At 51.0% G+C, this 26305-nt stretch overlaps 1 protein-coding gene across 3 annotated transcripts in view; it reads left to right on the forward strand.

Annotated features, from left to right (window-relative positions):
* The first annotated feature begins 1559 nt into the window (after positions 1-1559).
* Positions 1560-26305, forward strand: part of fbxo31 (F-box protein 31) — a 50614-nt gene continuing 25868 nt past the window's right edge. Inside the window, exons 1-4 of one of the 3 annotated variants that reach the window (XM_070898364.1) lie at positions 1560-1860; positions 16984-17055; positions 22609-22695; positions 25763-25839. In XM_070898364.1, the coding sequence (XP_070754465.1) occupies positions 1605-1860; positions 16984-17055; positions 22609-22695; positions 25763-25839 (492 nt within the window). In that variant the 5' untranslated portion in view covers positions 1560-1604. Of the gene's footprint in view, positions 1861-2573; positions 3055-16983; positions 17056-22608; positions 22696-25762; positions 25840-26305 lie in introns of those variants that run through there. The other 2 variants (XM_070898366.1, XM_070898365.1) reach the window with 2 other exon arrangements.

Genomic DNA, 26305 nt, shown 5'->3' on the forward strand with positions numbered 1-26305 from the left:
CTCTTGGCGTTGAGATTCGAAGAGCTCAGCGCCCTCCCGGATGCACTTTCTCCACCTAGGGTGGTCTTCGGCCAGGGACTCCCAGGTATCAGTGATGATGTTGCATTTTATCAGGGAGGCTTTGAGGGTGTCCTTGTAATGTTTCCGCTTCCCACCTTTGGCTCGTTTGCCGTGAAGGAGTTCCACATAGAGCATTTGCTTAGGGAGTCTCGTGTCTGGCATGCGAACTATGTGGCCTGACAGCGAAGCTGATTGAGTGTGGTCAGTGCTTCAATGCTGGGGATGTTAGCCTGGATGAGGACGCTGATGTTGGTGTGCCTGTCCTCCCAGGGGATTTGCAGGATCTTGTGGAGACAACGTTGGTGATATATTTCCAGCGACTTGAGTAGTCTTCTGTACACTGTCCATGCTTCTGATCCATACAGGAGGGCGGGTATTACTGCAGCCCTGTAGACCATGAGCTTGCTGGTAGATTTGAGGACCTGGTCTTCGGGCACTCTTTTCCTCAGGCGGCCGAAGGCTGCACTGGTGCACTGGAGGCGATGTTGAATCTCCGCATCAATGTCTGCCTTTGTTGATAAAACGCTCCTGAGGTATGGGAAATGGTTCACGTTGTCGAGCGTTGCGCCGTGAATCTTGATGACTGGGGGACAGTGCCGTGCGGTGAGGACAGGCTGGTGGAAGACTTTTGTCTTACGGATGTTAAGCTCCTCTCGGAATCACAGTTCAGATTTCGTCCCCTACGGGGCACAATGGACATGAAATTTGCAGCGCGACAGCTGCAGGAAAAATTCAGGGAGCAGCGTCAGCGTCAGCCCTTATACATGGCCTTTTTCGATCTTACAAAGGCCTTTGACACTGCGAACCATGAGAGTCAATGGAGCGTCCTCCTCCATTTCGGATGCCCCCAAAAGGTTGTCAACACCCTTCGCCTGCTCCACGACGACAAGCAGGCCGTGATCCTTACCAACGGATCCATTACAGACCCAATCCACGTCCGGACCGGGGTCAAACAGGGCTGCGTCATCGCCCCAACCCTCTTCTCAATCTTCCTCGATGCCATGCTCCACCTCACAGTCAACAAGCTCCCCGCTGGAGTGGAATTAAACTACAGAACCAGTGGGAAGCTGTTTAACCTACACAGTCTCCAGGCCAGGTTCAAGACCACCCCAACCTCTGCCGTTGAGCTACAGTACGCGGACGACGCCTACGTTTGCGTACATACAGAGGCTGAACTCCGGGGCATAGTCGACGCATTCACCAAGGCATATGAAAGCACGGGCCTTCCTTAAATACGGATAAATAAATGCCGGCATTGCCAGTGACGCCGGCATCCCGGAACGAATAAAAAGGATGGGGTCTGACCAGAGATTTATGTGACTGAACTTTGCAGCGTGTCACCCAGCGTGAGAGTTTGAGGCTGTTGGACAATCGCAGGCCAGGACACACCGCGCCTGCGCAGCCACACTCCTCCCGCGGCCGCTTGGGGCGCTGCCAGCCCGCGCGCTCCCGCCGGTGATGTCATGGCGCCGCGGGGTGGGGTGCGGAGGCGCGCTCGAAGCCGGTGATGTCATGGCGCCGCGCACGCTCCCGCACAGCCAGCCATGGAGCGGAGGGCGGCGGCGGCGGGCCCGATGAGTGGCCCTTCCACATCGGCCTGCGCTGAAGGTCGCGCCCTAGCTCTGGCCTCCACCTCGGGTCCGGGCCGGCCCCGTAATGTCCTCGATCTCCCTCCCGAGCTGCTGGTCGAAATCTTCTGCTTGCTGCCCGGCGTGAGCTTGCCCGGCCTGGCCGCCGCCTGCAAGAAATTCCACCAAATCCTCAGCACCGACACCATCTGGAGGAGGCGCTGCCGCGTAGGTGAGGGGGGGGGCAGGGCCTGGCGTGGGGCGTGGCCTCAGGGGGCCTATTGGGGCGGGGTCTGAGGCGCAAGAGGAGCCAATGGGTGTGGGGCCTCGGGGCAGGGGCGGGGCATATGGGAGCGGGGTTGCGGTGGGTGGGGCTTAAATGGGCGACGATTAAAGAGAAGGGAGGGGTCTGAGGGGGAGGGTCTCAAGGTGAGCAAGGGAAGAGGATCAGGGGTGATGGACTGGGGGAGGGGCCTGGGATCAAGGGTGGGGGGGGTCCTGGAATCAGGGGTGATGGACTGGGGTCGTGGACCGGGATCAGGATGTGGGGGAGGGGCCCAGGATCAGGAGTGGGGGAGGGGCCCGGGATCAGGAGTGGGGGAGGGGCCCGGGATCAGGAGTGGGGGACTGGAGGTGATGGCCTGGGGGTGGGGGACTGGGGCTCGGGATCAGGAGTGGGGGAGGGGCCCGGGATCAGGAGTGGGGGAGGGGCCCGGGATCAGGAGTGGGGGACTGGAGGTGATGGCCTGGGGGTGGGGGACTGGGGCTCGGGATCAGGAGTGGGGGACTGGAGGTAATGGACTGGGAGTGTGGCCCTGATCAGCAGTGGGGCCTAGGATCAGAGGTGGGGGACTGGGGTTGGAGGAACGGGGGAAGGGGAATGGGGCAGGTGGAGGGTGATGGATTTGGGAAGGGGCAACAGTATAGCTGACTGAGAGCAGTGGCTGTGGGACGGGGTGAGGGGTCTCTGGCTCCATGATGGGAGAGACCGGGGTCTCGGTGACGGGGGATCTGAGACTGTCCATGGGGCGGAGCAGGAGGGCAAACCTGGTGAGCTGATTGAGATGTTGCCCATGTGGTGGCTGGCATCGTGTCGGGGGAGAGGAACATACAAGACGAGAGAATGATGTATGATATGATGCCTCAGCAGTGATCGTTGGCATGGATCCAGTGGACGTTGTCACAAGGAAATGGGATCGGAAGTGGACGGGTTGCTCTGTCCTGTCCACATGAATTATAGCATCAGTTTGTGGCCACATTTATTTAGCCAAGGGTTTCTGTCTCAGTAACTCAGTGTTACTGTGTTGTAGAGGGAGCTTTACCAACCAGTCCTGGGAGTGCTTGATGCACCAGTGGGAAGCTTTACCTGGGATCGTTCCATGCTGACACTGGACACAGAGTGAAAAGTCTCCAGCCCCAGTAGAAAGTAAGAACTTGCATTGATCAAACATCTCAGTGATTGACGGAGAATGAATGGTTGCTCAGCCAGTAATACTGGCCTGAGATAGTCAGGTGTTGGTGTATGTTATGACTGGTTGTTTTTTGACTGATTATTGAATCATAGAAATTTACAGCTCAGAAGGAGGTAATTTCGGCCATTGTGCCGGCCGACAAAGAGCTATTCAGTATAATCCCATTTTCCAGCTCTTGGTCCGTAACCCTGAAGGTTACGGCACTTCAAGTACTTTTTAAATGTGGTGAAGGTTTCTGCCTCTACCACCCTTTTAGGCAGTGAGTTCCAGACCCCCACCACCCTCTTGATAAAAAAATTCTCCTCAAATCCCCTCTAATCCTCCCACCAGTTACTTTAAATCTATGCTTTCTGGTTGTTGACCCCTCTGCTAAGGGAAATCCACTCTATCTAGGCCCCTCATAATTTTATACACCGCAATAAGGTCTCTCCTCAGCCTCCTCTGTTCCAAAGAAAACAAACCCAGCCTATCCAATCTTTCCTCATGGCTAAAATTCTCCAATCCACGCAACATCCTCCTAAATCTCTGTACCCTTTCTAGTGCAATCACATCGTTCCTGTAATGTGGTGACCAGAGCTGCAAGCAGTACTTCGGCTGTGGCCTTACTAGTGTTTATACAGTTCAAGCATAACCACCCTCCTCTTGTATTCTATGCCTTGGCTAATAAAGGTAAGTATCCCATATGCCTTCTTAACCACCTTATCTACCTGTCCTGCTACCTTCAGGGATCTGTGGACATGCACTCCAAGGTCCCTTTGTTCCTCTACACTTCAGTGTCATACCATTTATTGTATATTCCCTTGCCTTGTTAGCCGTCCCCAAATGCATTACCTCACACTTCTCCGGTTTGAATTCCATTTGCCACTGTTCTGCCCACCTGACCAGTTGCTTGATATCTTCCTGCAGTCTACAGCTTTCTTCTTCATTATCAACCACATTATTTGTATCCACTGCAAACATCTTAATTATACCCCCTTCATTCAAGTCTAAATCATTGATATATACCACAAAAAGCAAGGGACCCAGCACTGAGCCTTGTGGAACCCCACTGGAAACAGCCTTCCAGTCACAAAAACACCATTCGACCATGACCCTTTGCTTCCTGCCTCTGAGCCAATTTTGGATCCAACTTGCCACTTTGCCCTGGATCCCATGGACTTTTACTTTCGTGACCAGTCTGCCATGTGGGGCCTTATCAATATACACTACCCTCATTGACCCTCCTTGTTACCTCCTCGAAAAATTCAATCAAGTTAGTCAGACACGACCTTCCCTTAACAAATCCATGTTGACTGTCCTTGATTAATCTGTGTCTTCCTAAATGAAGATTTATCCTGTCCCTCAGAATTTTTTCCAGTAATTACCCCACCACCATGCTTCAGCTGACTGGCCTGTAATTGCTCAGTCTGTCCCTTTCTCCCTTTTTAACCAACGAATGTTACTGGAGTGCAGACATGCCGATTATGCTCTGATATTGTGCCCTCAGCTGAGTGACGGACGGATCTTGTGGTTTTACACTGTAGTGAGCGTCGAGCCAGTGCTGAGCAGGGGGTGAACCCGCTCACTGTCGGTGTGGGCACTGCAAGTGCTATAGAGTAACCTGTGTGTGGGTACATGTTCTTCGAAAGAGTCAGTGCCGGTATGTTAGAATCATGGAATGATACAGCACAGAAGGAGGCCATTCGGCCCATCGCACCTGTGCCGGGACTTTGGTACTATTTCATGAATCTCACTCCACCGTTCTTTCCCCATCGCCCTGTAAATTTATTCCCTTCAAGTATTTATCCAATTCCCTTTTAAAAGTTACTATTGAATCTGCTTCCACTGCCCTTTCAGGCAGCACATTCCAGATTACAACAACTCGCTGCATAAAAAAAACGTGTCATAGAAAAAACATAGAAAATAGGTGCAGGAGCAGGCCATTCAGCCCTTCTAGCCTGCACTGCCATTCAATGAGTTCATGGCTGAACATGAAACTTCAGTACCCCCTTCCTGCTTTCTCGCCATATCCCTTGATCCCCCGAGTAGTAAGGACTTCATCTAACTCCCTTTTGAATATATTTAGTGAATTGGCCTCAACTACTTTCTGTGGTAGAGAATTCCACAGGTTCACCACTCTCTGGGTGAAGAAGTTTCTCCTCATCTCGGTCCTAAATGGCTTACCCCTTATCCTCAAACTGTGACCCCTGGTTCTGGACTTCCCCAACATTGGGAACATTCTTCCTGCATCCAACCTGTCCAAACCCGTCAGAATTTTAAACGTTTCTATGAGGTCCCCTCTCACTCTTCTGAACTCCAGTGAATACAAGCCCAGTTGATCCAGTCTTTCTTGATAGGTCAGTCCCACCATCCCGGGAATCAGTCTGGTGAATCTTCGCTGCACTCCCTCAATAGCAAGAATGTCCTTCCTCAAGTTAGGAGACCAAAACTGTACACAATACTCCAGGTGTGGCCTCACCAAGGCCCTGTACAACTGTAGCAACACCTCCCTGCCCCTGTACTCAAATCCCCTCGCTATGAAGGCCAACATGCCATTTGCTTTCTTAACCGCCTGCTGTACCTGCATGCCAACCTTCAGTGACTGATGTACCATGACACCCAGGTCTCGTTGCACCTCCCCTTTTCCTAATCTGTCACCATTCAGATAATAGTCTGTCTCTCTGTTTTTACCACCAAAGTGGATAACCTTACATTTATCCACATTATACTTCATCTGCCACGCATTTGCCCACTCACCTAACCTATCCAAGTCACTCTGCAACCTCATAGCATCCTCCTCGCAGCTCACACTGCCACCCAACTTAGTGTCATCCGCAAATTTGGAGATACTACATTTCATCCCCTCGTCTAAATCATTAATGTACAATGTAAACAGCTGGGGCCCCAGCACAGAACCCTGCGGTACCCCACTAGTCACTGCCTGCCATTCTGAAAAGTACCCATTTACTCCTACTCTTTGCTTCCTGTCTGACAACCAGTTCTCAATCCACGCCAGCACACTACCTCCAATCCCATGTGCTCTAACTTTGCACATTAATCTCCTGTGTGGGACCTTGTCGAAAGCCTTCTGAAAGTCCAAATATACCACATCAACTGGTTCTCCTTTGTCCACTTTACTGGAAACATCCTAAGACCCCTCGTAATTGACCTCTACACCAAGGGAAATAGGTCCTTGCTATCCACTATATCCAGGCCTCTTAAAATTTTATACAACTCAATGAAGATTTGTCAAACATGATTTCCCTTTCACAAATCCATGCTGACTTGGACCTATCATGTCACCATTTTCCAAATGCGCTGCTATGACATCCTTAATAATTGATTCCATCATTTTACCCACTACTGAGGTCAGGCTGACCGGTCTATAATTCCCTGCTTTCTCTCTCCCTCCTTTTTTAAAAAGTGGGGTTACATTGGCTACCCTCCACTCGATAGGAACTGATCCAGAGTCAATGGAATGTTGGAAAATAGCATCCGCTATTTCCAAGGCCACCTCCTTAAGTACTCTGGGATGCAGTCCATCAGGCCTGGGGATTTATCGGCCTTCAATCCCATCAATTTCCCCAACACAATTTCCCGACTAAGAAAGATTTCCCTCAGTTCCTCCTCCTTACTAGACCCTCTGACCCCTTTTATATCCGGAAGGTTGTTTGTGTCCCCCTTAGTGAATACTAAACCAAAGTACTTGTTCAATTGGTCTGCCACTTCTTTGTTCCCCGTTATGACTTCCCCTGATTCTGACTGCAGGGGACCTACGTTTGTCTTTACTAACCTTTTTCTCTTTACATACCTATAGAAACTTTTGCAATCCGCCTTAATGTTCCCTGCAAGCTTCTTCTCGTACTCCATTTTCCCTGCCCTAATCAAACCCTTTGTCCTCCTCTGCTGAGTTCTAAATTTCTCCCAGTCCCCAGGTTCGCTGCTATTTCTGGCCAATTTGTATGCCACTTCCTTGGCTTTAATACTATCCCTGATTTCCCTAGATAACCACGGTTGAGCCACCTTCCCACTGGAATGTACAATTGTTGTAATTCATCCATGCGGTCTCTAAATGTCTGCCATTGCCCATCCACAATCAACCCCTTAAGTATCATTCGCCAATCTATCTTAGCCAATTCACGCCTCATACCTTCAAAGTTACCCTTCCTCTGCTTCTTTTGCCAATTATCATAACTGCGTCCTCTAGTTACTGATCCTTCTGCCAGTAGAAACAGTTTCTCCTTATTTACTCTTATCAAACTGACAATATGGAAAACTGCCCAGGTATAATACACTGGTTAGGCCACAGCTGGAGTACAGCGTGCAGTTCTGGTCGCCGTATTATAGGAAGGACGTGATTGCATGGAGAGGATACAGAGGAGATTTACGAGGATGCTGCCTGGAATGGAGAATCTTAGCTATAAGGACAGATTGGATAGGCTGGGTTTGTTCTCCTTGGAACAGAGTAGGCTGAGGAGAGACCTCATTGAGTTGTATAAAATTTTAAGAGGCCTGGATATAGTGGATAGCAAGGACCTATTTCCCTTGGTGTAGAGGTCAATTACGAGGGGTCTTATGATTTGATTTGAGGGGAAGCTTCTTCACGCAGCAGGTCTGGAACTCACTACCTGGAAAGGTGGTAGAGGCAGAAACCCTCGCCACATTTAAAAGGTGCTTGGATGGACACTTGAAGTGCCGTGACCTTCAGGGTTATGGACCTAGAGCTGGTAAGTGGGATTAGACTGGATAACCTCTTGTTGGTTGACGCAGACATGATGGTAAGTACTTCAGGGAATCTAATACGGCCAGAGTGATCTCCTGGACTAGTTTTGATTGCCTGGATGATTCGGAGAGAAATTTTCCCAGATTTTTTTCCCCCAATTGGCCTAGGTTTTTTTGCCTCTCCCAGGACATCACTTGGCTCCGGGTGGAGTAGAGTGTAAAATGTTGAGATACATGGGGTATTGTGGTTGTGTGGGATGGACTGGTTAGGCCGGATGCACCTTCCCGGTCTGCCATTGTTCATAGGTTTATATGTAACCTTCAAGGCTGATGATCGAGGGCTATGTGGCTCTTTGTTGGCCGGCGCAGACACAATGGGCCGAAATGACCTCCTGCGCTGTAAATTTCTATGTATGTCCTGTCCACAAAAAGCTGGACAAATCCAATCTGGCTAATTACCGCCCCATCACTCTATTCTCAATCATCAATAAAGACGCTGTCGACAGTGCTATCAAGCAGCACTTACCAATAACCTGCTCACCGATGCTCAGTTTGGGTTCTGCCAGGTCCACTCTGCTCCAGACCTCTTTACAGCTTTGGTCCAAACATGGACAAAAGAGATGAATTCCAGAGGTGAGGTGAGTGTGACTGTCCTTGACATCAAGGCAGCATTTGACCGAGTGTGGCATCAAGGAGCCAAGTAAAACTGAAGTCAATGATAATCGGGGTGGTGGCGGGGGGGGGGGACTCTCCACTGGCTGGAGTCACACCTAGCACAAAGGAAGATGGTTGTGGTTGTTGGTGTTCAATCATCCCAGTCCCAGGACATCACTGCAGGAGTTCCTCAGGGCAGTGTCCTAGGCCCAACCATCTTCAGCTGCTTCATCAATGACCTTCCCTCCATCATAAGGTCAGAAGTGGGGATGTTCGCTGATGACAGTGTTCAGTTCTTTTCGCAACTCCTCAGAAAATGAAGCAGTCCATGCCCGCATGCAGCAAGAATTGGACGATATTCAGGCTTGGGCTGATAAGTGGCAAGTAACATTCGCACCACACAAGTGCCAGGCAATGACCATCTCCAACAAGCGAGAGTCAAACCACCACCCCTTGATATTCAACAACAATACCATCGCCGAATCCCCCACCATCAACATCCTGCGGGGGGGGGGTGGTTACCATTGACCAGAAATACTGTGGCAACAAGAACAGGTTAGTGGCTGGGTATTCTGTGGGGAGTGTCTCACCTCCTGACTCCCCAAAGTCTTTCCACCATCTACAAGTCAGGAGTGCGATGGAATACTGTCCACTTGCCTGGATGAATGTAACTCCAGCAACACTCAAGAAGCTCGACATCATCCAGGACAAAGCAGTATGCTTGATTGGCACCCCATTCACCACCTTCAACATTCACTCCCTCCACCACTGGTGCACTGTGACTGCAGTGTGTACCATCTACAAGATGCACTGTAGCAACTCACCAAGGCTTCTTCGGCAGCATCTCCCAAACCCGCGACCTCTACCATGTAGAAGAACAAGGGCAGCAGGCGCATGGGAGCACCATCACCTAGAAGTTCCTCTCTAAGTTACGCACCATCCGGACTTGGAAATATATCGCCGTTCCTTCATCGTTGCTGGGTTAAAATATTGGAACTCCCTCCCTAACAACCCACTGTGGGAGTACCTTCACCACATGGACTGCAGTGGTTCAAGAAGGCAGCTCACCACCACCTTCTTGAGGGCAATTAGGGATGGGCAATAAATGCCGACCTCGCCAGCGACGCCCACATCCCGAACACATTTTTTTTTAAACCCTTTCATGATTTTGAATACCTCTATTCAATCTCCCCTTAACCTTCTCTGCTCTAAGGAGAACAACCCCAGCTCGTCCAGTCTCTCCATGTAACTGAAATCACTCATCCCTGCACTCTTTACTGCACTCTCCCCAAGGTCTTGACATCCTTCCTAAAGTATGGTGCCCAGGATTGGACACAGTACTCCAACTGGAACCTAACCAGTGTTTTATAAAGTTTTAGCATAACTTCTTTGCTTTTGTACTGTATGCCTCTATGATTAAAATTGTACCATTTAGTTCATATTGCCTGTCCTCATTCTTCCTACCAAAATGAATCACTTCACACTTCTGTGTGAAATTTCATCTGCCATGTGTCTGTCACTTCACCAGTCTGTCTATGTCCACCTGAAGTCTGTTACTATCCTCCTCATTGTTTACTACATTTCCGAGTTTTGTGTCATCTGCAAACATTGAAATGATGCCCTGTATCCCGAAGCCCAGCTCATTAATATATATCAAAAAGAGCAGTGGTTCTACTACCGACACCACTGTACACTTCCTCCAGTCTGAAAAACAACTGTTCACCTCTACTCTCTGCTTTCTATCCCTTAACCAATTTTATATCCATGATGCCATAGGGGCATTTAATTGCAGAGGCCTTAATTTTGCTAACGAATCTGTCAAATGGCTATTGAAAGTCCATTTACACGACTGCCCTCATCAACCCTTCCTGTTACTTCAACAAAGAACTCAATCAAGTTAGCCAAACATGATTTACCTTCAACAAATCCGTGCTGACTTTTAGCTGAAATATTAGCTCATACTTTTCCAAATGCCAATTAATTTTGTCCCATATTATTGTCTCTAAAAGTTTTCCATACTGACGTTAAGCTGATTGGCCTGTAGTTGCCGGATTTATCCTTCTCCCTTTTTTTGAACAGGGGTGTAATCTTTGCTATCCTCCAGTCCTCTGGCACCACCCCCATATTAAGGAAGGATTGGAAGATTGTGGCCAGAGCCTCTGCAATTTCCACCCTTACCTCCCACATTACAACAGTGACTACACTTCAAAAATACTTCATTGGCTGTAAAGCGCTTTGAAACATCTGGTGGTCATGAAAGGCGCTCTATAAATCCAAGTCTTTCTTTCAGTAACCTACGATGCCTTTTCTACTTTGAGGACTGCCAACCTTTTAAGTACCTCTTTATTTTTATCCTATCCAATATCGCTACTACCTCCTTTACTGCTACATTGGTAGCATCCTCGTTAGTGAAGACAGATGCAAAGTCATCCTCGACTCCAAGGGACTGCCTAAGAAGAAGAGTGCAGTCAGATGCAAAGTACTTATTTAGTGCCTCAGCCACGCTCTCTGCCTCCTTTTTAGTCCCTAATCGGCCTTACCTTTCCTTTGATAACCCTTTTGCTATTTATATGTTTATAAAATACTTGTAGGTTCCTTTTTATGTCGGCCACTAATCTATTCTCATACTCTCTCTTTGCCTCTCTTATTCCTTTCTTGGATCTCCTCTGTGCTTTCCATATTCCGCTTGTTTCTCTGCTGTATTATGAACCTTACATTTGCCACAAGCTTCCTTTTTCTGTCTCATTTAAATCTCTATATCTTTAGTCATCCAGGGAGCTCTAGCTTTGGATGCCCTTCCTTTCCCCCTCATGAGAATTTGTCTACGCTACTCATTGAAGGCTTCCCATTGTTCAATTACTGTTTGCCTGCCAATTTTTGATTCCAGTGCACCTGGGTCAGAATGGTTTTCAACTCACTGAAGTTAGCCCTCCTCCAGTTAAGCATTTTTATGCTTGATTGTTCCATGTCCTTTTCCATAACTACTCTAAACCTGATATGATCACTGTTTCCCAAATACTCCCCCACTGAAACATGATCCATTTGTCCCATTTCATTCCCCAGAACTAGATCCAGCACTGCTTCCTTCCTCATTGGACTGGAAACATAATGACCAAGAAAGTTCTCTTGTATATGATGGGCTGAAATGGCCTCCTTCCGTGCTGTAAACTTCTATATACCCCTCTTATCCCTGTAGATTTAAAGTAAATAGTGGGGGGGGGGGGAGGGTTCAAGTGAGGGGAAATGTAAAAAGTCAAAGGGAAAGGAGAAGGCAATAGTGATAGGGGTAATGATAACCAGTGTATGACAGGAAAGGACAGAGTGTATAAACATAAGAGTGCACCAGAAAATAGAGTCTAAGTAGGGAAAAATGGTAAAAAGACTAAATTAAAAGCTCTTTATCTGAATACACGCAGCATTCATAACAAGATAGATGAGTTGACGGCACAAATAGAAATAAATGCGTATGATCTGATAGCCATTACAGAGACATGGTTGCAAGGTGACCAAGGCTGGGAACTGAATATTCAGGGATATTTGACATTTTGGAAGGATAGGCAGAAAGGAAAAGGAGGTGGGTTAGCTATGTTAATACAGGATGAGATCAGTGCAGTAGTGAGAAATTATATTGGCTCAGAAGATCAGTTTGGGTGGAGATAAGAAATAACAAGGGAAAGAAGTCACTGGTGGGAGTCGTCGATATGCCCCCTAACAGTAGCTACACTGTAGGACAGAGTATAAATCAAGAAATAATAGAGGCTTATAAGAAAGGTATGGCAACAATCATGGGCAATTTTAATCTTCATATAGATTGAACAAATCAAATTGGTAAAGCTAGCCTTGAGGACGACTTCATAGAGTGTATTCGGGATGGTTTTCTTAGAACACAGAACCAGGGAGCAGGCTATTTTAGATCTGGTGATGTGTAATTAGATAGGATTAATTAATGATTTCATAGTAAAGGATCCTCTAGGGAAGAGTGATCATAGCATGGTAGAATTTCAAATTCAGTTTGAGGGTGAGAAACGTGGTTCTCAAACTAATGCCTTGAACTTAAATAAAGGCAACTACAAAGATAGGAAGACAGAGTTGGCTAAAGTGGACTGGGAAAATAGATTAAAGGGTAAGATGGTAGAAAAGCAGTGGCAGACCTTTAAGGAAATATTTCATAACCCTCAGCAAAGATATATTCCAGTGAGAAAGAAAGACTCTTAAGAGAAGGATGAACCATCCATGGCTAACTAAGGAAGTTAAGGATGCTATCAAATTCAAAGAAAAGGCATACAATGTTGCGAAGATTAGTATTAGGCCAGAGGATAGGGAGATTTTTTAGAAACCAGCAAGGATGATTGAAAAAATAATAATGAGGGAGAAGATAAACTAACAAGAAATATAAAAACAGACAGTAAGAGCTTCTACAGGTATATAAAAGGGAAGAGAGTAGCTAAAGTAAACATTGGTCGCTTGAGGATAGGACTGGGGAATTAATAATGGGAAACGGGGAAATGGTAGAGATTTTGAACAAATATTTTGTATCGGTCTTTATGGTAGAAGACACTAAAATATTAATTGATAATCAAGGGGCTATAGGGAGGGGAGAATTTAAAACAATCACTAGAGAAAAAGTACTAGGCAAACTAATGGGACTAAAGGTAGATAAGTCCCCTGGACCTGATGACCCGCATCCTTGGGTCTTAAAAGAAGTGGCTGCAGAGATAGTGGATGCATTAGTTGTAATCTACCAAAATTCCCTGGAACTGGAGGGGTCCCAGCAGACTGGAAAACCACAAATGTAATATCCCTATTCAAGAAAGGAGGGAGACAGAAAGCAGGAAACTATAGACCAGTTAGCCTAACATCTAATCTTGGCCACTTTGTATGCCATTGTTATCAATTTGGTACCATCTTTTATTTCCTTAGTTAGACACAGATGGTTATCTCTTCTCTGAAAGTCTTTCTCATTGGAATATATTTTTGTTGAGAGTTATGAAATATCTCCTTAAATGTCTGCCACTGCTTATCAACTGTCCCACACTTTAATCTATTTTCCCAGTCCATTTTAGCCAACTCTGCCTTCATACCTTTGTAGTCTCTGACTACCTGTGTGACATCGAGACATGGCTGAGGAGATAATATCTCGTGTTATATACATTAACGATTTGGATGAAGGAATAGAGTGTAATATCTCCAAGTTTGCAGATGACACTAAACTGGGTGGCGGTGTGAGCTGTGAGGAGGACGCTAAGAGGCTGCAGGGTGACTTGGACAGATTAGGTGAGTGGGCAAATGCATGGCAGATGCAGTATAATGTGGATAAATGTGAGGTTATCCATTTTGGGGGCAAAAACACGAAGGCAGAATATTACCTGAATGGCAGCAGACTAGGAAAAGGGAAGGTGGGCAACGAGACCTAGGTGTCATGGTTCATCAATCACTGAAAGTGGGCATGCAGGTACAGCAGGTGGTAAAGAAGGCAAATGGTATGTTGGCCTTCATAGCTAGGGGATTTGAATATAGAAGCAGGGAGGTCTTACTGCAGTTGTACAGGGCCTTAGTGAGGCCTCACCTGGAATATTGTGTTCAGTTTTGGTCTCATAGTCTGAGGAAGGACGTTCTTGCTATTGAGGGAGTGCAGCGTAGGTTCACCAGTCTGATTCCAGGGATGGCTGGGCTGTCATATGAGGAGAGACTGGATCAACTGGGCCTTTATACACTGGAGTTTAGAAGGATGAGAGGGGATCTCATAGAAACATATAAGATTCTGACGGGACTGGACAGGTTAGATGTGGGAAGAATGTTCCCGATGTTGGGGAAGTCCAGAACCAGGGGACACAGTCTTAGGATAAGAGGTAGGCCTTTTAGGACTGAGATGAGGAGAAACTTCTTCACTCAGAGAGGTTAACCTGTGGAATTCCCTGCCGCAGGGAGTTGTTGATGCCAGATCACTGGATATATTCAAGACGGAGTTAGATATGGCTCTTATGGCTAAGGGGATCAAGGGGTATGGAGAGAAAGCAGGAAAGGGGTACTGAAGGAGTGATCAGCCATGATCTTGTTGAATGGCGGTGCAGGCTCGAAGGGCCGAATGGCCTACTCCTGCACCTATTTTCTATGTTTCTATGTTGTTACAAGCATCAAAGGGTGTTGATGCTACTTCTAGTCCAGACTGCACTGCTCATCAAACATGTGGAAACACGGTCCATTATGAAGACCAGTGACGGAGTTCTATACATGGGATTACTAACTTTTGGAGGACAGGTCTCCCCAGCACAACTTCTGATGGCTCAATCGCACCTGCTCCCATTAGCCTTTAATGGCAGCCACCTGAAGCTTGGGCAGTGGTTGAGATGAAGAGTCCCGAGAGGCTGCAGAAATGTCAATGATTAGCATGTCAAACCTCGACCCTTGTTCTCACCTGATACAGGTGAGTGGCACAAGCAGGGGGCAGGTAAATAGCGTGTTGCTTCATAGGGGCTGTATGTCGGGAACTGGTTTGCTCTGAATTGACCCAGTTACTCTAGTTGGATGGATGGTAGAATCTCGAGGCTCCTTGAAACACTGGTCCGGATCCGGATCAGAAACACAAGTCAGCTGTGACCGTTGGTTAATGGTCACTAATCAAGGTGTCCTGGATAAATGGCTTCCACAATAACTCGCTTCATACCTGGAGCAAAGGGAACCAGAATAGTTTGGACGCAGTTTGTTATGTCAAGTTGCACCAAGGTCTGTCTTTTTGAAAACGCCGCGAGGTTGTACGCTGCGTGTAATGAGAGCCCCTCAGGAAATGAGTGAACCAAGTATCTAGGACTCATGACATGATGACAACCTGGAAGTCACCAAACACGCATTAGATGTAACTAGAGAGAATTCTCCACTTACCCTGAGTAGAGGCGTCTGCTGCCCTGATACTGTAATCTTGTACAAATAAAATCCTGGAGGCAGTTAAAATACCAGTGTCTGAGTGCTAACCAATCTCGCTCTAACTTTCACGGTTAAACTACGTTCCGTTTACTATAGACACATTTTATAGTTTGTCTACTGCTAATATTCTGGGACTGTGACAAAGCTTTCAATATGTTACATCAGATATCGTATCACTTCAGCTTGATTTCAAATGTAGTTTCAGATCCCGTCTTTATTCTAAGAGAGGAGATGTAAGTAGATCAGTTATTGCTGCTGATGGCTGACAGGACACAGCATCTAAAGCTGTTTACAAAGCCAGAATCACTGCTCGATGCAAATTCAGGCGAATAAAAACAGAAAATGCTGGAATCATTCAGCAGGTCAGGCAGCATCTGTGGTGAAAGAAAGAGAGTTAACGTTTCAGGCCCATGAGCTTTCGTCAGAACTGGAAAAGGATACATAGAAGTGGTTAACACTCAACAAGGACACATAGAGCTAGACTTTCCACTAGGTGGCTAAGGCCGAAAAAATGCCTATACAATACCTACTATCAATATAAATACCATAAAATAATATTCTGAGCTGATCTATCTATAAATAAACTCTCTAAATAACTCACAACTGTTTAGCTCCTCTTTTTCTGTTGCCTCCACCCTTCCTCCGATCTTCAAAATGGTGTCCATAATGCCCGTTTCCGTTTGTAAAGCCCGGGAAAAGCAACTATTTCTCAGTGATCTTTTCGGCCTTGCATCAGCCCAGCGAAGTGCCGGCTATGTGCCGAAAGTTGGGATGGGCCTCGTATGGGCGATCAGTTCGGTGATCATTTTGGCTAAGTGAGCTGAAACTTGGGGGCCTATTCTTCCAGCGATGTTTTGGGCCTAGTTTCCATTTTTTGTTGAAAATGGGCGATAGAGGTCCGTTTTGGGTGATAGATGGGCCTTAGATGGTCGATGTGAAAGTCAAGCCTGCGATATCTTCATTCCTCACCAGTCACACTGGAGAGGGTTGTACTTCAAGTGGGGGATGAACTGCAGCCTTAGCATTGCGTGTGGCACTGGACTGTACTTCATATTTAGCAGGAATGTCAGACCATGGGTTGTGGCCTCTGGCAGTAGATGTCTTTATATTTTCTTCAGTGTGGGACTGAACCCCACAGGCCAAAAGGGGGCAATAGGCGGAACATAGACTGGAAACATCAGCCAGCTCCTGATCACTGTTGACTGCTGCTGAAAGATGCTGGTGTATGACGACTGGCTGAGGATAGGATTAGGGCCGGCTGTGATCAACGCCATGGTTGACTATCTTGCTGATCCTCACTTTCTGAGCTCACTACGGACAAGGTCCATGGAGGGCAACCAGCCTCATGGAGGGCAGCCGGCCCCTGTGGGCACCGTGGGACAAGAGCCGGTCCCTGTGGGTGGAAATCAGTCCCCTTAAGGCGAGAGCAGGGCCCCATGGAGGGCAATCGGTCCATGTGGAGGGCAATTGGTCCCCGTGGGGCAAGAGCAGGGTCCCGTGGAGGGCAGTCGGTCCCCGTGGGCGACGGCACGATAAGGAGGTGAGGAAACAATCTTTAGTCAATTTTTGACATCACTTCTTAGTAAAATGTTTCTTTTTTTTTGTAGAATATGGAGTTTCAGAAAACCTACGACGTTTGGAGACGGTGGGGATCGCTTGCCACGATTTGTACATCAAACGTGAGTAGCAGTACCTCCTTTGTAAATAATGATTTCTGTGCAAACACCTCATGAATTTGGGGCCTCCTGTCCTACCCACAGGCTGCAGCTTGAAATCTGCCCCGAGGGACGGACGGTGACCTGTCCCGAGGGACGGACGGTGATCTGTCCCGAGGGACGGACGGTGATCTGTCCCGAGGGACGGACGGTGATCTGTCCCGGGGGACGGACGGTGATCTGTCCCGAGGGACGGACGGACGGTGATCTGTCCCGAGGGACGGACGGACGGTGATCTGTCCCGAGGGACGGACGGACGGTGATCTGTCCCGAGGGACGGACGGACGGTGATCTGTCCCGAGGGACGGACGGACGGACGGTGATCTGTCCCAGGGACGGACGGTGATCTGTCCCGAGGGACGGACGGAACAGGGACGGACGGTGATCTGTCCCAGGGACGGACAGTGATCTGTCCCGAGGGACGGACGGACGGTGATCTGTCCCGAGGGACGGACGGACGGTGATCTGTCCCAGGGACGGACAGTGATCTGTCCCGAGGGACGGACGGAACAGGGACGGACGGTGATCTGTCCCAGGGACGGACGGTGATCTGTCCCGAGGGACGGACGGACGGTGATCTGTCCCAGGGACGGACGGTGATCTGTCCCGAGGGATGGACGGACGGTGATCTGTCCCGAGGGATGGACGGACGGTGATCTGTCCCGAGGGATGGACGGACGGTGATCTGTCCCAGGGACGGACGGTGATCTGTCCCGAGGGATGGACGGACGGTGATCTGTCCCGAGGGATGGACGGACGGTGATCTGTCCCGAGGGATGGACAGACGGTGATCTGTCCCGAGGGATGGACGGATGGTGATCTGTCCCGAGGGATGGACGGATGGTGATCTGTCCCGAGGGATGGACGGACGGTGATCTGTCCCGAGGGATGGACGGACGGTGATCTGTCCCAGGGACGGACGGTGATCTGTCCCGAGGGATGGACGGACGGTGATCTGTCCCGAGGGATGGACGGACGGTGATCTGTCCCGAGGGATGGACAGACGGTGATCTGTCCCGAGGGATGGACGGATGGTGATCTGTCCCGAGGGATGGACGGATGGTGATCTGTCCCGAGGGATGGACGGACGGTGATCTGTCCCAGGGACGGACGGTGATCTGTCCCAGGGACGGACGGACGGTGATCTGTACCGAGGGACGGACGGTGATCTGTCCCAAGGGACGGACGGACGGTGATCTGTCCCAGGGACGGACGGACGGTGATCTGTCCCAGGGACGGACGGTGATCTGTCCCCAGGGATGGATGGACGGTGGTCTGTCCCGAGGGATGGACGGACGGTGATCTGTCCCGAGGGATGGACGGACGGTGATCTGTCCCGAGGGATGGACGGACGGTGATCTGTCCGACTCGCCCTCCAGGAGTGCAGGCACCTTGCAGGGCACGTTGACCCATTTAGCTTGGGCGCAAATCTGCTTGTGGCAAAGATCATGCTGAGCAGTGATTTAGAGAGAGCTGCTGTTGACGTTCCATTATGGAGGTCGGGTGATGAGCCTTTTAATGTGCATTGAAGTGAGCGGCTGTGGATGGATACTTTCATTTCACTGGGTTAATCCCGGCAAGGATCAGTGATGAGCTAATAGAATGAAGCACGAATGGTCAGACTCACAGAAGTCATAAGAATGGCTGGTGTGAGAAATGGAAGAATTTACACTATTCCATTCGGAGGTCCTTTTTTGAGGCTATGGTTAAGGCACATTGTTCTGATAGTGTAGCTGGAGCTTTACTCTGTATCTAACCCGTGCTGTACCTGCCCTGGGAGTGTTTGATGGGACAGTGTACAGGGAGCTTTACTCTGTATCTAACCCCATGCTGTACCTGCCCTGGGAGTGTTTGATGGGACAGTGTACAGGGAGCTTTACTCTGTATCTAACCCCATGCTGTACTTGCCCTGGGAGTGTTTGATGGAACGGTGCAGAGAGAGCTTTACTCTGTATCTAACCCGTGCTGTACCTGGGGGCAGTGTAAATGGCATTTGAATATAAGAGCATAAGAATTAGGAACAGGAGTAGGCCATCTAGCCCATCGAGCCTGCTCCGCCATTCAACAAGATCATGGCTGATCTGGCCGTGGACTCAGCTCCACTTACCCGCCCGCTCCCCATAACCCTTAATTCCCTTATTGGTTAAAAATCTATCTATCTATAATTTGAATACATTCAATGAGCCAGCCTCAACTGCTTCCTTGGGCAGAGAATTCCACAGATTCACAACCCTCTGGGAGAAGAAATTCCTTCTCAACTCGGTTTTAAATTGACTCCCCCGTATTTTGAGGCTGTGCCCCCTAGTTCTAGTCTCCCCGACCAGTGGAAACAACCTCTCTGCCTCTATCTTGTCTATCCCTTTCATTATTTTAAATGTTTCTATAAGATCACCCCTCATCCTTCTGAACTCCAAGGAGTAAAGACCCAGTCTACTCAATCTATCATCATAAGGTAACCCCCTCATCTCCGGAATCAGCCAGTGAATCGTCTCTGTACCCCCTCCAAAGCTAGTATATCCTTCCTTAAGTAAGGCGACCAAAACTGCATGCAGTACTCCAGGTGCGGCCTCACCAATACCCTGTACAGTTGCAACAGGACCTCCCTGCTTTTGTACTCCATCCCTCTCGCAATGAAGGCCAACATTCCATTCGCCTTCCTGATTACCTGCTGCACCTGCAAACTAACTTTTTGGGATTCATATTGAGTGCACAAGGTTGCAGCCCCTGTTCCATTATTTGAAGGGGCTGCTCCTGAAATTCTGGCTGCACTTCAGTCCCACTCTCCTGATCTTTGGGCACCCTGTGCGGAGGGGAGCGGGTAGGTCCGAGGGCCTCCTCGTAGGACTGCTCCTGGGCACGGCCAAGGGTGCCATCAGCCGGTCCAGGCAGCGGGCGGTCGAGGGGGTCGTTCAACCTGACTGCCTGCCTCTCTTCCGCTCTTACATCCGGTCCAGGGTGTCCTTGGAGATGGAGCACGCGGTGTCCACCGGTACGCTCGCGGCCTTCCGCGAGAGGTGGGCACCGGAGGGACTGGAGTGCATCATCACGCCCGGCAACCAAATTTTAATTTGATTTTACGTTTTAAAGTTTAATTTGTTTTAATTGCCGGTGCTTTTAGTGTCCCCCTCTCCTTTTATAGGGGGCACTGGAAAAAGGAAAATTTTGTTTTTAGTGCCCAAAAAAAAAAACCACAAAAAAACCCAAAAAAAAAACAAAAAAGGGCCTTGTAAATGTCTTGTGTGTGTCATCCAGGTCGGGTGGCACGGATACATGTTTTATGTTTTGCAGGTTAACTCAAAAGAGTTTCATGCACAAGGAAGATCCCATCCGAACTGACCCCGTCCGGACGGAATTCCTCATCGGCGCCTCCCTCGGGGGCCGGCGCCTCACAACTTGAGCCGCCTCGGGGAAATCCCCTCCGTGCCTTTCAGTTCCGCGCGGAGGGGTTTCCTGTACGGGCTGCTCCTGCACACTCTCAACTTTGCCATCCTCGCCTGCCGTCCGGACACGCCATGGCGTACCATCCTGCCGTCCAGAGGAGGCGGGGGTCCCCGATGGAGGGCACTCTACGCAGGGGTCCTCCCACTATTCATCGGGGACTTGGCCTGGAGGGTGGTGCACGGAGCAGTGCCGTGCAATAAATTTTTAAGCCGGTTCACGGACTCCCAGGCCGCCTGCAATTTCTGCGGTCTGGAGGAGTCCGTGTTCCATGTTTTTATTGAGTGCACAAGGTTGCAGCCCCTGTTCCATTATTTGAAGGGGCTGCTCCTGAAATTCTGGCTGCACTTCAGTCTCACTCTCCTGATCTTTGGGCACCCTGTGCGAAGGGGAGCGGGTAGGGTCCGAAGGCCTCCTCGTAGGACTGCTCCTGGGCACGGCCAAGGGTGCCATCAGCCGGTCCAGGCAGCGGGCGGTCGAGGGGGTCGTTCAACCTGACTGCCTGCCTCTCTTCCGCTCTTACATCCGGTCCAGGGTGTCCTTGGAGATGGAGCACGCGGTGTCCACCGGTACGCTCGCGGCCTTCCGCGAGAGGTGGGCACCGGAGGGACTGGAGTGCATCATCACGCCCGGCAACCAAATTTTAATTTGATTTTACGTTTTAAAGTTTAATTTGTTTTAATTGCCGGTGCTTTTAGTGTCCCCCTCCCCTTTTATCGGGGGCACTGGAAAAAATTTGATTTTAGCGCCCCCAAAAAAAAAGAAAAAAAAGAGGGCCTTGTAAATGTCTGCTGTGTCATCCAGGGCGGGTGGCACGGTTTAATGTCTTTTTATGTTGACAGATAAACTCAAAAAGAGTTTCATGCACAAGGACCCCCAGGTCCCTCTGCACTGCAGCATGTTGTAATTTCTCCCCATCCAAATAATATTCCCTTTTACTGTTGTTTTTTCCAAGGTGGATGACCTCACATTTTCCGACATTGTATTCCATCTGCCAAACCTTAGCCCATTCGCTTAACCTATCTAAATCTCTTTGCAGCCTCTCTGTGTCCTCTACACAACCCGCTTTCCCACTAATCTTTGTGTCATCTGCCAATTTTGTTACACTACACTCTGTCCCCTCTTCCAGGTCATCTATGTATATTGTAAACAGTTGTGGTCCCAGCACCGATCCCTGTGGCACACCACTAACCACCGATTTCCAACCCGAAAAGGACCTATTTATCCCGACTCTCTGCTTTCTCTTAGCCAGCCAATTCTCGATCCATGCGAATACATTTCCTCTGACTCCGCGTACCTTTATCTTCTGCAGTAACCTTTTGTGTGGCACCTTATCGAATGCCTTTTGGAAATCTAAATACACCACATCCATTGGTACACCTCTATCCACCATGCTCATTATATCCTCAAAGAATTCCAGTAAATTAGTTAAACATGATTTCCCCTTCATGAATCCATGTTGCGTCTGCTTGATTGCGCTATTCCTATCTAGATGTCCCGCTATTTCTTCCTTAATGATAGCTTCAAGCATTTTCCCCACTACAGATGTTAAACTAACCGGCCTATAGTTACCTGCCTTTTGTCTGCCCCTTTTTTAAACAGAGGCGTTACATTAGCTGCTTTCTCTGGTCGCAGGGTAAAGGTTCTGTAATGTTACACTTTAAGCAGCACCAACATCTTTGCACAAAGATTTTGTGCAGCTCTTGGTGTCGTCCAGTTGGGCCACAGTGATGGAGGGTTTGCTGAACCTGCTACCGACAAGGTGAAGACCGAGCGGGATGGCTGGACAGTGCACAACATTTGCAAGGCAAAGCTCACCACATTTGCTGTCCTCTGCAGTCTGGTTTGAGAGTTGACATTGTTTTGATGTAGAATGTTAACGTTTGAATATTTGAACTGTGCAATAGAACCGCCGAGGGTGAGGGCACCCCTTTCATGTCCGCATTGAGGTCTGAATCTGTCCGGATGTACGAAGATTGTAATTTTGCTGAATCCATGGACTGTCAGTGGATTGAATGGGGATCTGGGAACACTGGTGGAGCAGACTCCAGTCCTGATCTCACTGACCTGTCTGTTTAGGTATTAATCCTCGGGTCAAATCAGGAAGGTTCGTGAAGTTGCTTCCCGACTATGAAAACATGGAGCACCGGGATGTGTACACGCGCTGTATGTATGACGCTAGTTTGATGTGGTAACTGGAGCACTGCATGATGAGAATGAACTGACCCATGCCTCTGCTCTGTTTGCTGCTGTGGTAATAGAAGGTTTGTGTCAGAGCCCCTTGGAGATGGGGAGAGGAATGTGAGAGAGATTGCCCTCCCCCATAAGAGCTGTCGGCATGGTGACGTGGCAACCTCAAAGGACACAGGGTTGGTTGTCTCGGTGGTGATTGACAGTTTTAATTGTTTTTTGTTTCCCCTGCTTCCCCCACCCCCACCCCCTCACCCTCTTTCTGTGAAGATGCTGACTTATAGAAACATAGAAAATAGGTGCAGGAGGAGGCCATTCGGCCCTTCAGCCTGCACCACCATTCAATATGATCATGGCTGATCATGCATTTCAGTACCCCATTCCTGCTTTCTCTCCATACCCCTTGATCCCTTTAGCTGTGAGGGACACATCTAACTCCCTTTTGAATATATCTAACGAACTGGCCCCAATAACTTTCTGTGGTAGAGAATTCCACAGGTTCACAATTCTCTGGGTGAAGAAGTTTCTCCTCATCTCAGTCCTAAATGGCTTACCCCTTATCCTGAGACTGTGACCACTGGTTCTGGACTTCCCCAACATCGCGAATATTCTTCCCCAGACGGAGAGTGGGTTTGCTTAGGTTGGTCATGGCTTTGTGGCCGGGTAATGGGCTAGTGCTCATTGGGGAGTCTGGGAGCAGCAGATGCTACTGAGCAGAGCAGTTTGTGTGAAACATTACCCGACAATCTGATGTTTTAAGTTGCATCCTTATCCAGTGGTAACGTGTAAGTAAAACTAAAACCTAGTCAGAAAATCATTGCAATGCATTTAAACCCTGCTTGGAGATGGGACTCTAAACATCAGATTTAATGGTAATTTTGCTCAATATTAACCATTTGACAAAGATTAATAGCATTGAGTGGCATGAGACTGGACTGAGTTTCTGAGCTGGTCTACATTAAGCTTCCCTTACACTGAATGAATGGGACTAATCCCACTGTATGGATGGTGTGATTTAACCGTGTGCCCCATGGTGCCGACAGTCTACTTGACTGATACCAGTCCTGTAATGCACCCATCACTCCCCCCTCTCCCCGCTCCCCCCTCTCCCCGCTCCCCCCTCTCCCAGATCCCCCCTCTCCCCCCTCCCACCGTTCCCTCCCCACTCACCCCTCTCCCCCCCCGCTCACCCCTCCCACCCCCCCGCTCAACCCTCCCACCCCCCCCCGCTCATCCCTCCCCCCCCCCCCCCGCTCACCCCTCCCTCCCCCTGCACCTCTCCCTCCCCCTGCACCCCCTTTGCCCTGCACCCCCCCCTCTCCCACCACACCTCTCCCACCCCGTGCCCCCTTCCCCCTCTCCGCACCACCCCCCGCACCCCCTCCCCTCCCCGCACCCCCTCCCCTCCCTGCACCCCCTCCCCTCCCCGCACCCCCTCCCCTCCCCGCACCCCCTCCCCTCCCCGCACCCCCTCCCCTCCCCGCACCCCCTCCCCTCCCCGCACCCCCTCCCCTCCCCGCACCCCCTCCCCTCCCCGCACCCCCTCCCCTCCCCGCACCCCCTCCCCTCCCCGCACCCCCTCCCCTCCCCGCACCCCCTACCCCTCCCCGCACCCCCTACCCCTCCCCGCACCCCCTACCCCTCCCCGCACCCCCTACCCCTCCCCGCACCCCCTACCCCTCCCCGCACCCCCTACCCCTCCCCGCACCCCCTACCCCTCCCCGCACCCCCTACCCCTCCCCGCACCCCCTACCCCTCCCCGCACCCCCTACCCCTCCCCGCACCCCCTACCCCTCCCCGCACCCCCTACCCCTCCCCGCACCCCCTACCCCTCCCCGCACCCCCTACCCCTCCCCGCACCCCCTACCCCTCCCCGCACCCCCTACCCCTCCCCGCACCCCCTACCCCTCCCCGCACCCCCTACCCCTCCCCGCACCCCCGACCCCTCCCCGCACCCCCGACCCCTCCCCGCACCCCCGACCCCTCCCCGCACCCCCGACCCCTCCCCGCACCCCCGACCCCTCCCCGCACCCCGACCCCTCCCCGCACCCCCGACCCCTCCCCGCACCCCCGACCCCTCCCCGCACCCCCGACCCCTCCCCGCACCCCCGACCCCTCCCCGCACCCCCGACCCCTCCCCGCACCCCCGACCCCTCCCCGCACCCCCGACCCCTCCCCGCACCCCCGACCCCTCCCCGCACCCCCGACCCCTCCCCGCACCCCCGACCCCTCCCCGCACCCCCGACCCCTCCCCGCACCCCCGACCCCTCCCCGCACCCCCGACCCCTCCCCGCACCCCCGACCCCTCCCCGCACCCCCGACCCCTCCCCGCACCCCCGACCCCTCCCCGCACCCCCGACCCCTCCCCGCACCCCCGACCCCTCCCCGCACCCCCGACCCCTCCCCGCACCCCCGACCCCTCCCCGCACCCCCGACCCCTCCCCGCACCCCCGACCCCTCCCCGCACCCCCGACCCCTCCCCGCACCCCCGACCCCTCCCCGCACCCCCGACCCCTCCCCGCACCCCCGACCCCTCCCCGCACCCCCGACCCCTCCCCGCACCCCCGACCCCTCCCCGCACCCCCGACCCCTCCCCGCACCCCCGACCCCTCCCCGCACCCCCGACCCCTCCCCGCACCCCCGACCCCTCCCCGCACCCCCGACCCCTCCCCGCACCCCCGACCCCTCCCCGCACCCCCGACCCCTCCCCGCACCCCCCTCCCCCCCCCGCACCCCGCACCCCCTACCCCTCCCCGCACCCCCTTTCCCTCTTCCCCCATCTGCACCCCCTCCCCTATCTGCATCCCCTCCCCCCCCCTGCACCCCCTCCCCCCTGCACCCTCTTCCCCTGCACCCCCTCTCCCCCCCCTGCACCCCCTCTCTCCCCCCCCCTTCACCAGCTTACCCCCTTCCCCCTCCCTCCGCTCACCCCCTTCAGTTTAATGCGCTGTGACCGTGCCTCGTGTTGGGGTTCAGGGCTCCGTCTCATCGCAGCGTAAAATTTAGTGTGAGATGCTGAAAGTAGCTCTGATGTTTGTTACAGTGCTGCACCCTTACCGTAACATCCTGGGCCTGTGGCAGCCGGACATCGGACCGTACGGAGGGCTGCTCAACGTGGTTGTAAGTAACAGACCGTGAAGCTTTGTGTTGCACTTTGGGTTTTCGAGTTCTGTAGTGAATGAAGTCCGCTCTTTATCCCATTCGCCACATTTCGCCAGCGTCTGTGGGACGCGCACAGAAATGTCGGAGCTTTGTGCTTTGCTTACTGTGATTTCGAATGAGTCTATGAAATCCTCTTCAGTGCAATTGTACTGCTCTGAGCGGAGATTATAGGCACTGTCTTCAACCCTGTGAGGAGCGGCCGTCACCAATATTCCCCCTAATTTTTTTTTAGTGCGCGGTCCCTTTAACTAGGTGCGCAGCCCATTCAAATTGTTGCCCATGCACGGTTTCTTCCTGTCGAAGCCGGTGAGCAGCCTGCACGGGACCTCCAGGCTGCCGTGCGGCCGCACAGCTTAGCGGGAACATGCTCATCACCCTATGCTCGCTGACCGACATTGGCCCCCAGTCCGGCAACGCCTTGATT

Source organism: Pristiophorus japonicus, chromosome 13 (genome assembly GCF_044704955.1).
Source record: "Pristiophorus japonicus isolate sPriJap1 chromosome 13, sPriJap1.hap1, whole genome shotgun sequence".
In the NCBI taxonomy this organism is placed as follows: Eukaryota; Metazoa; Chordata; class Chondrichthyes; family Pristiophoridae; genus Pristiophorus; species Pristiophorus japonicus.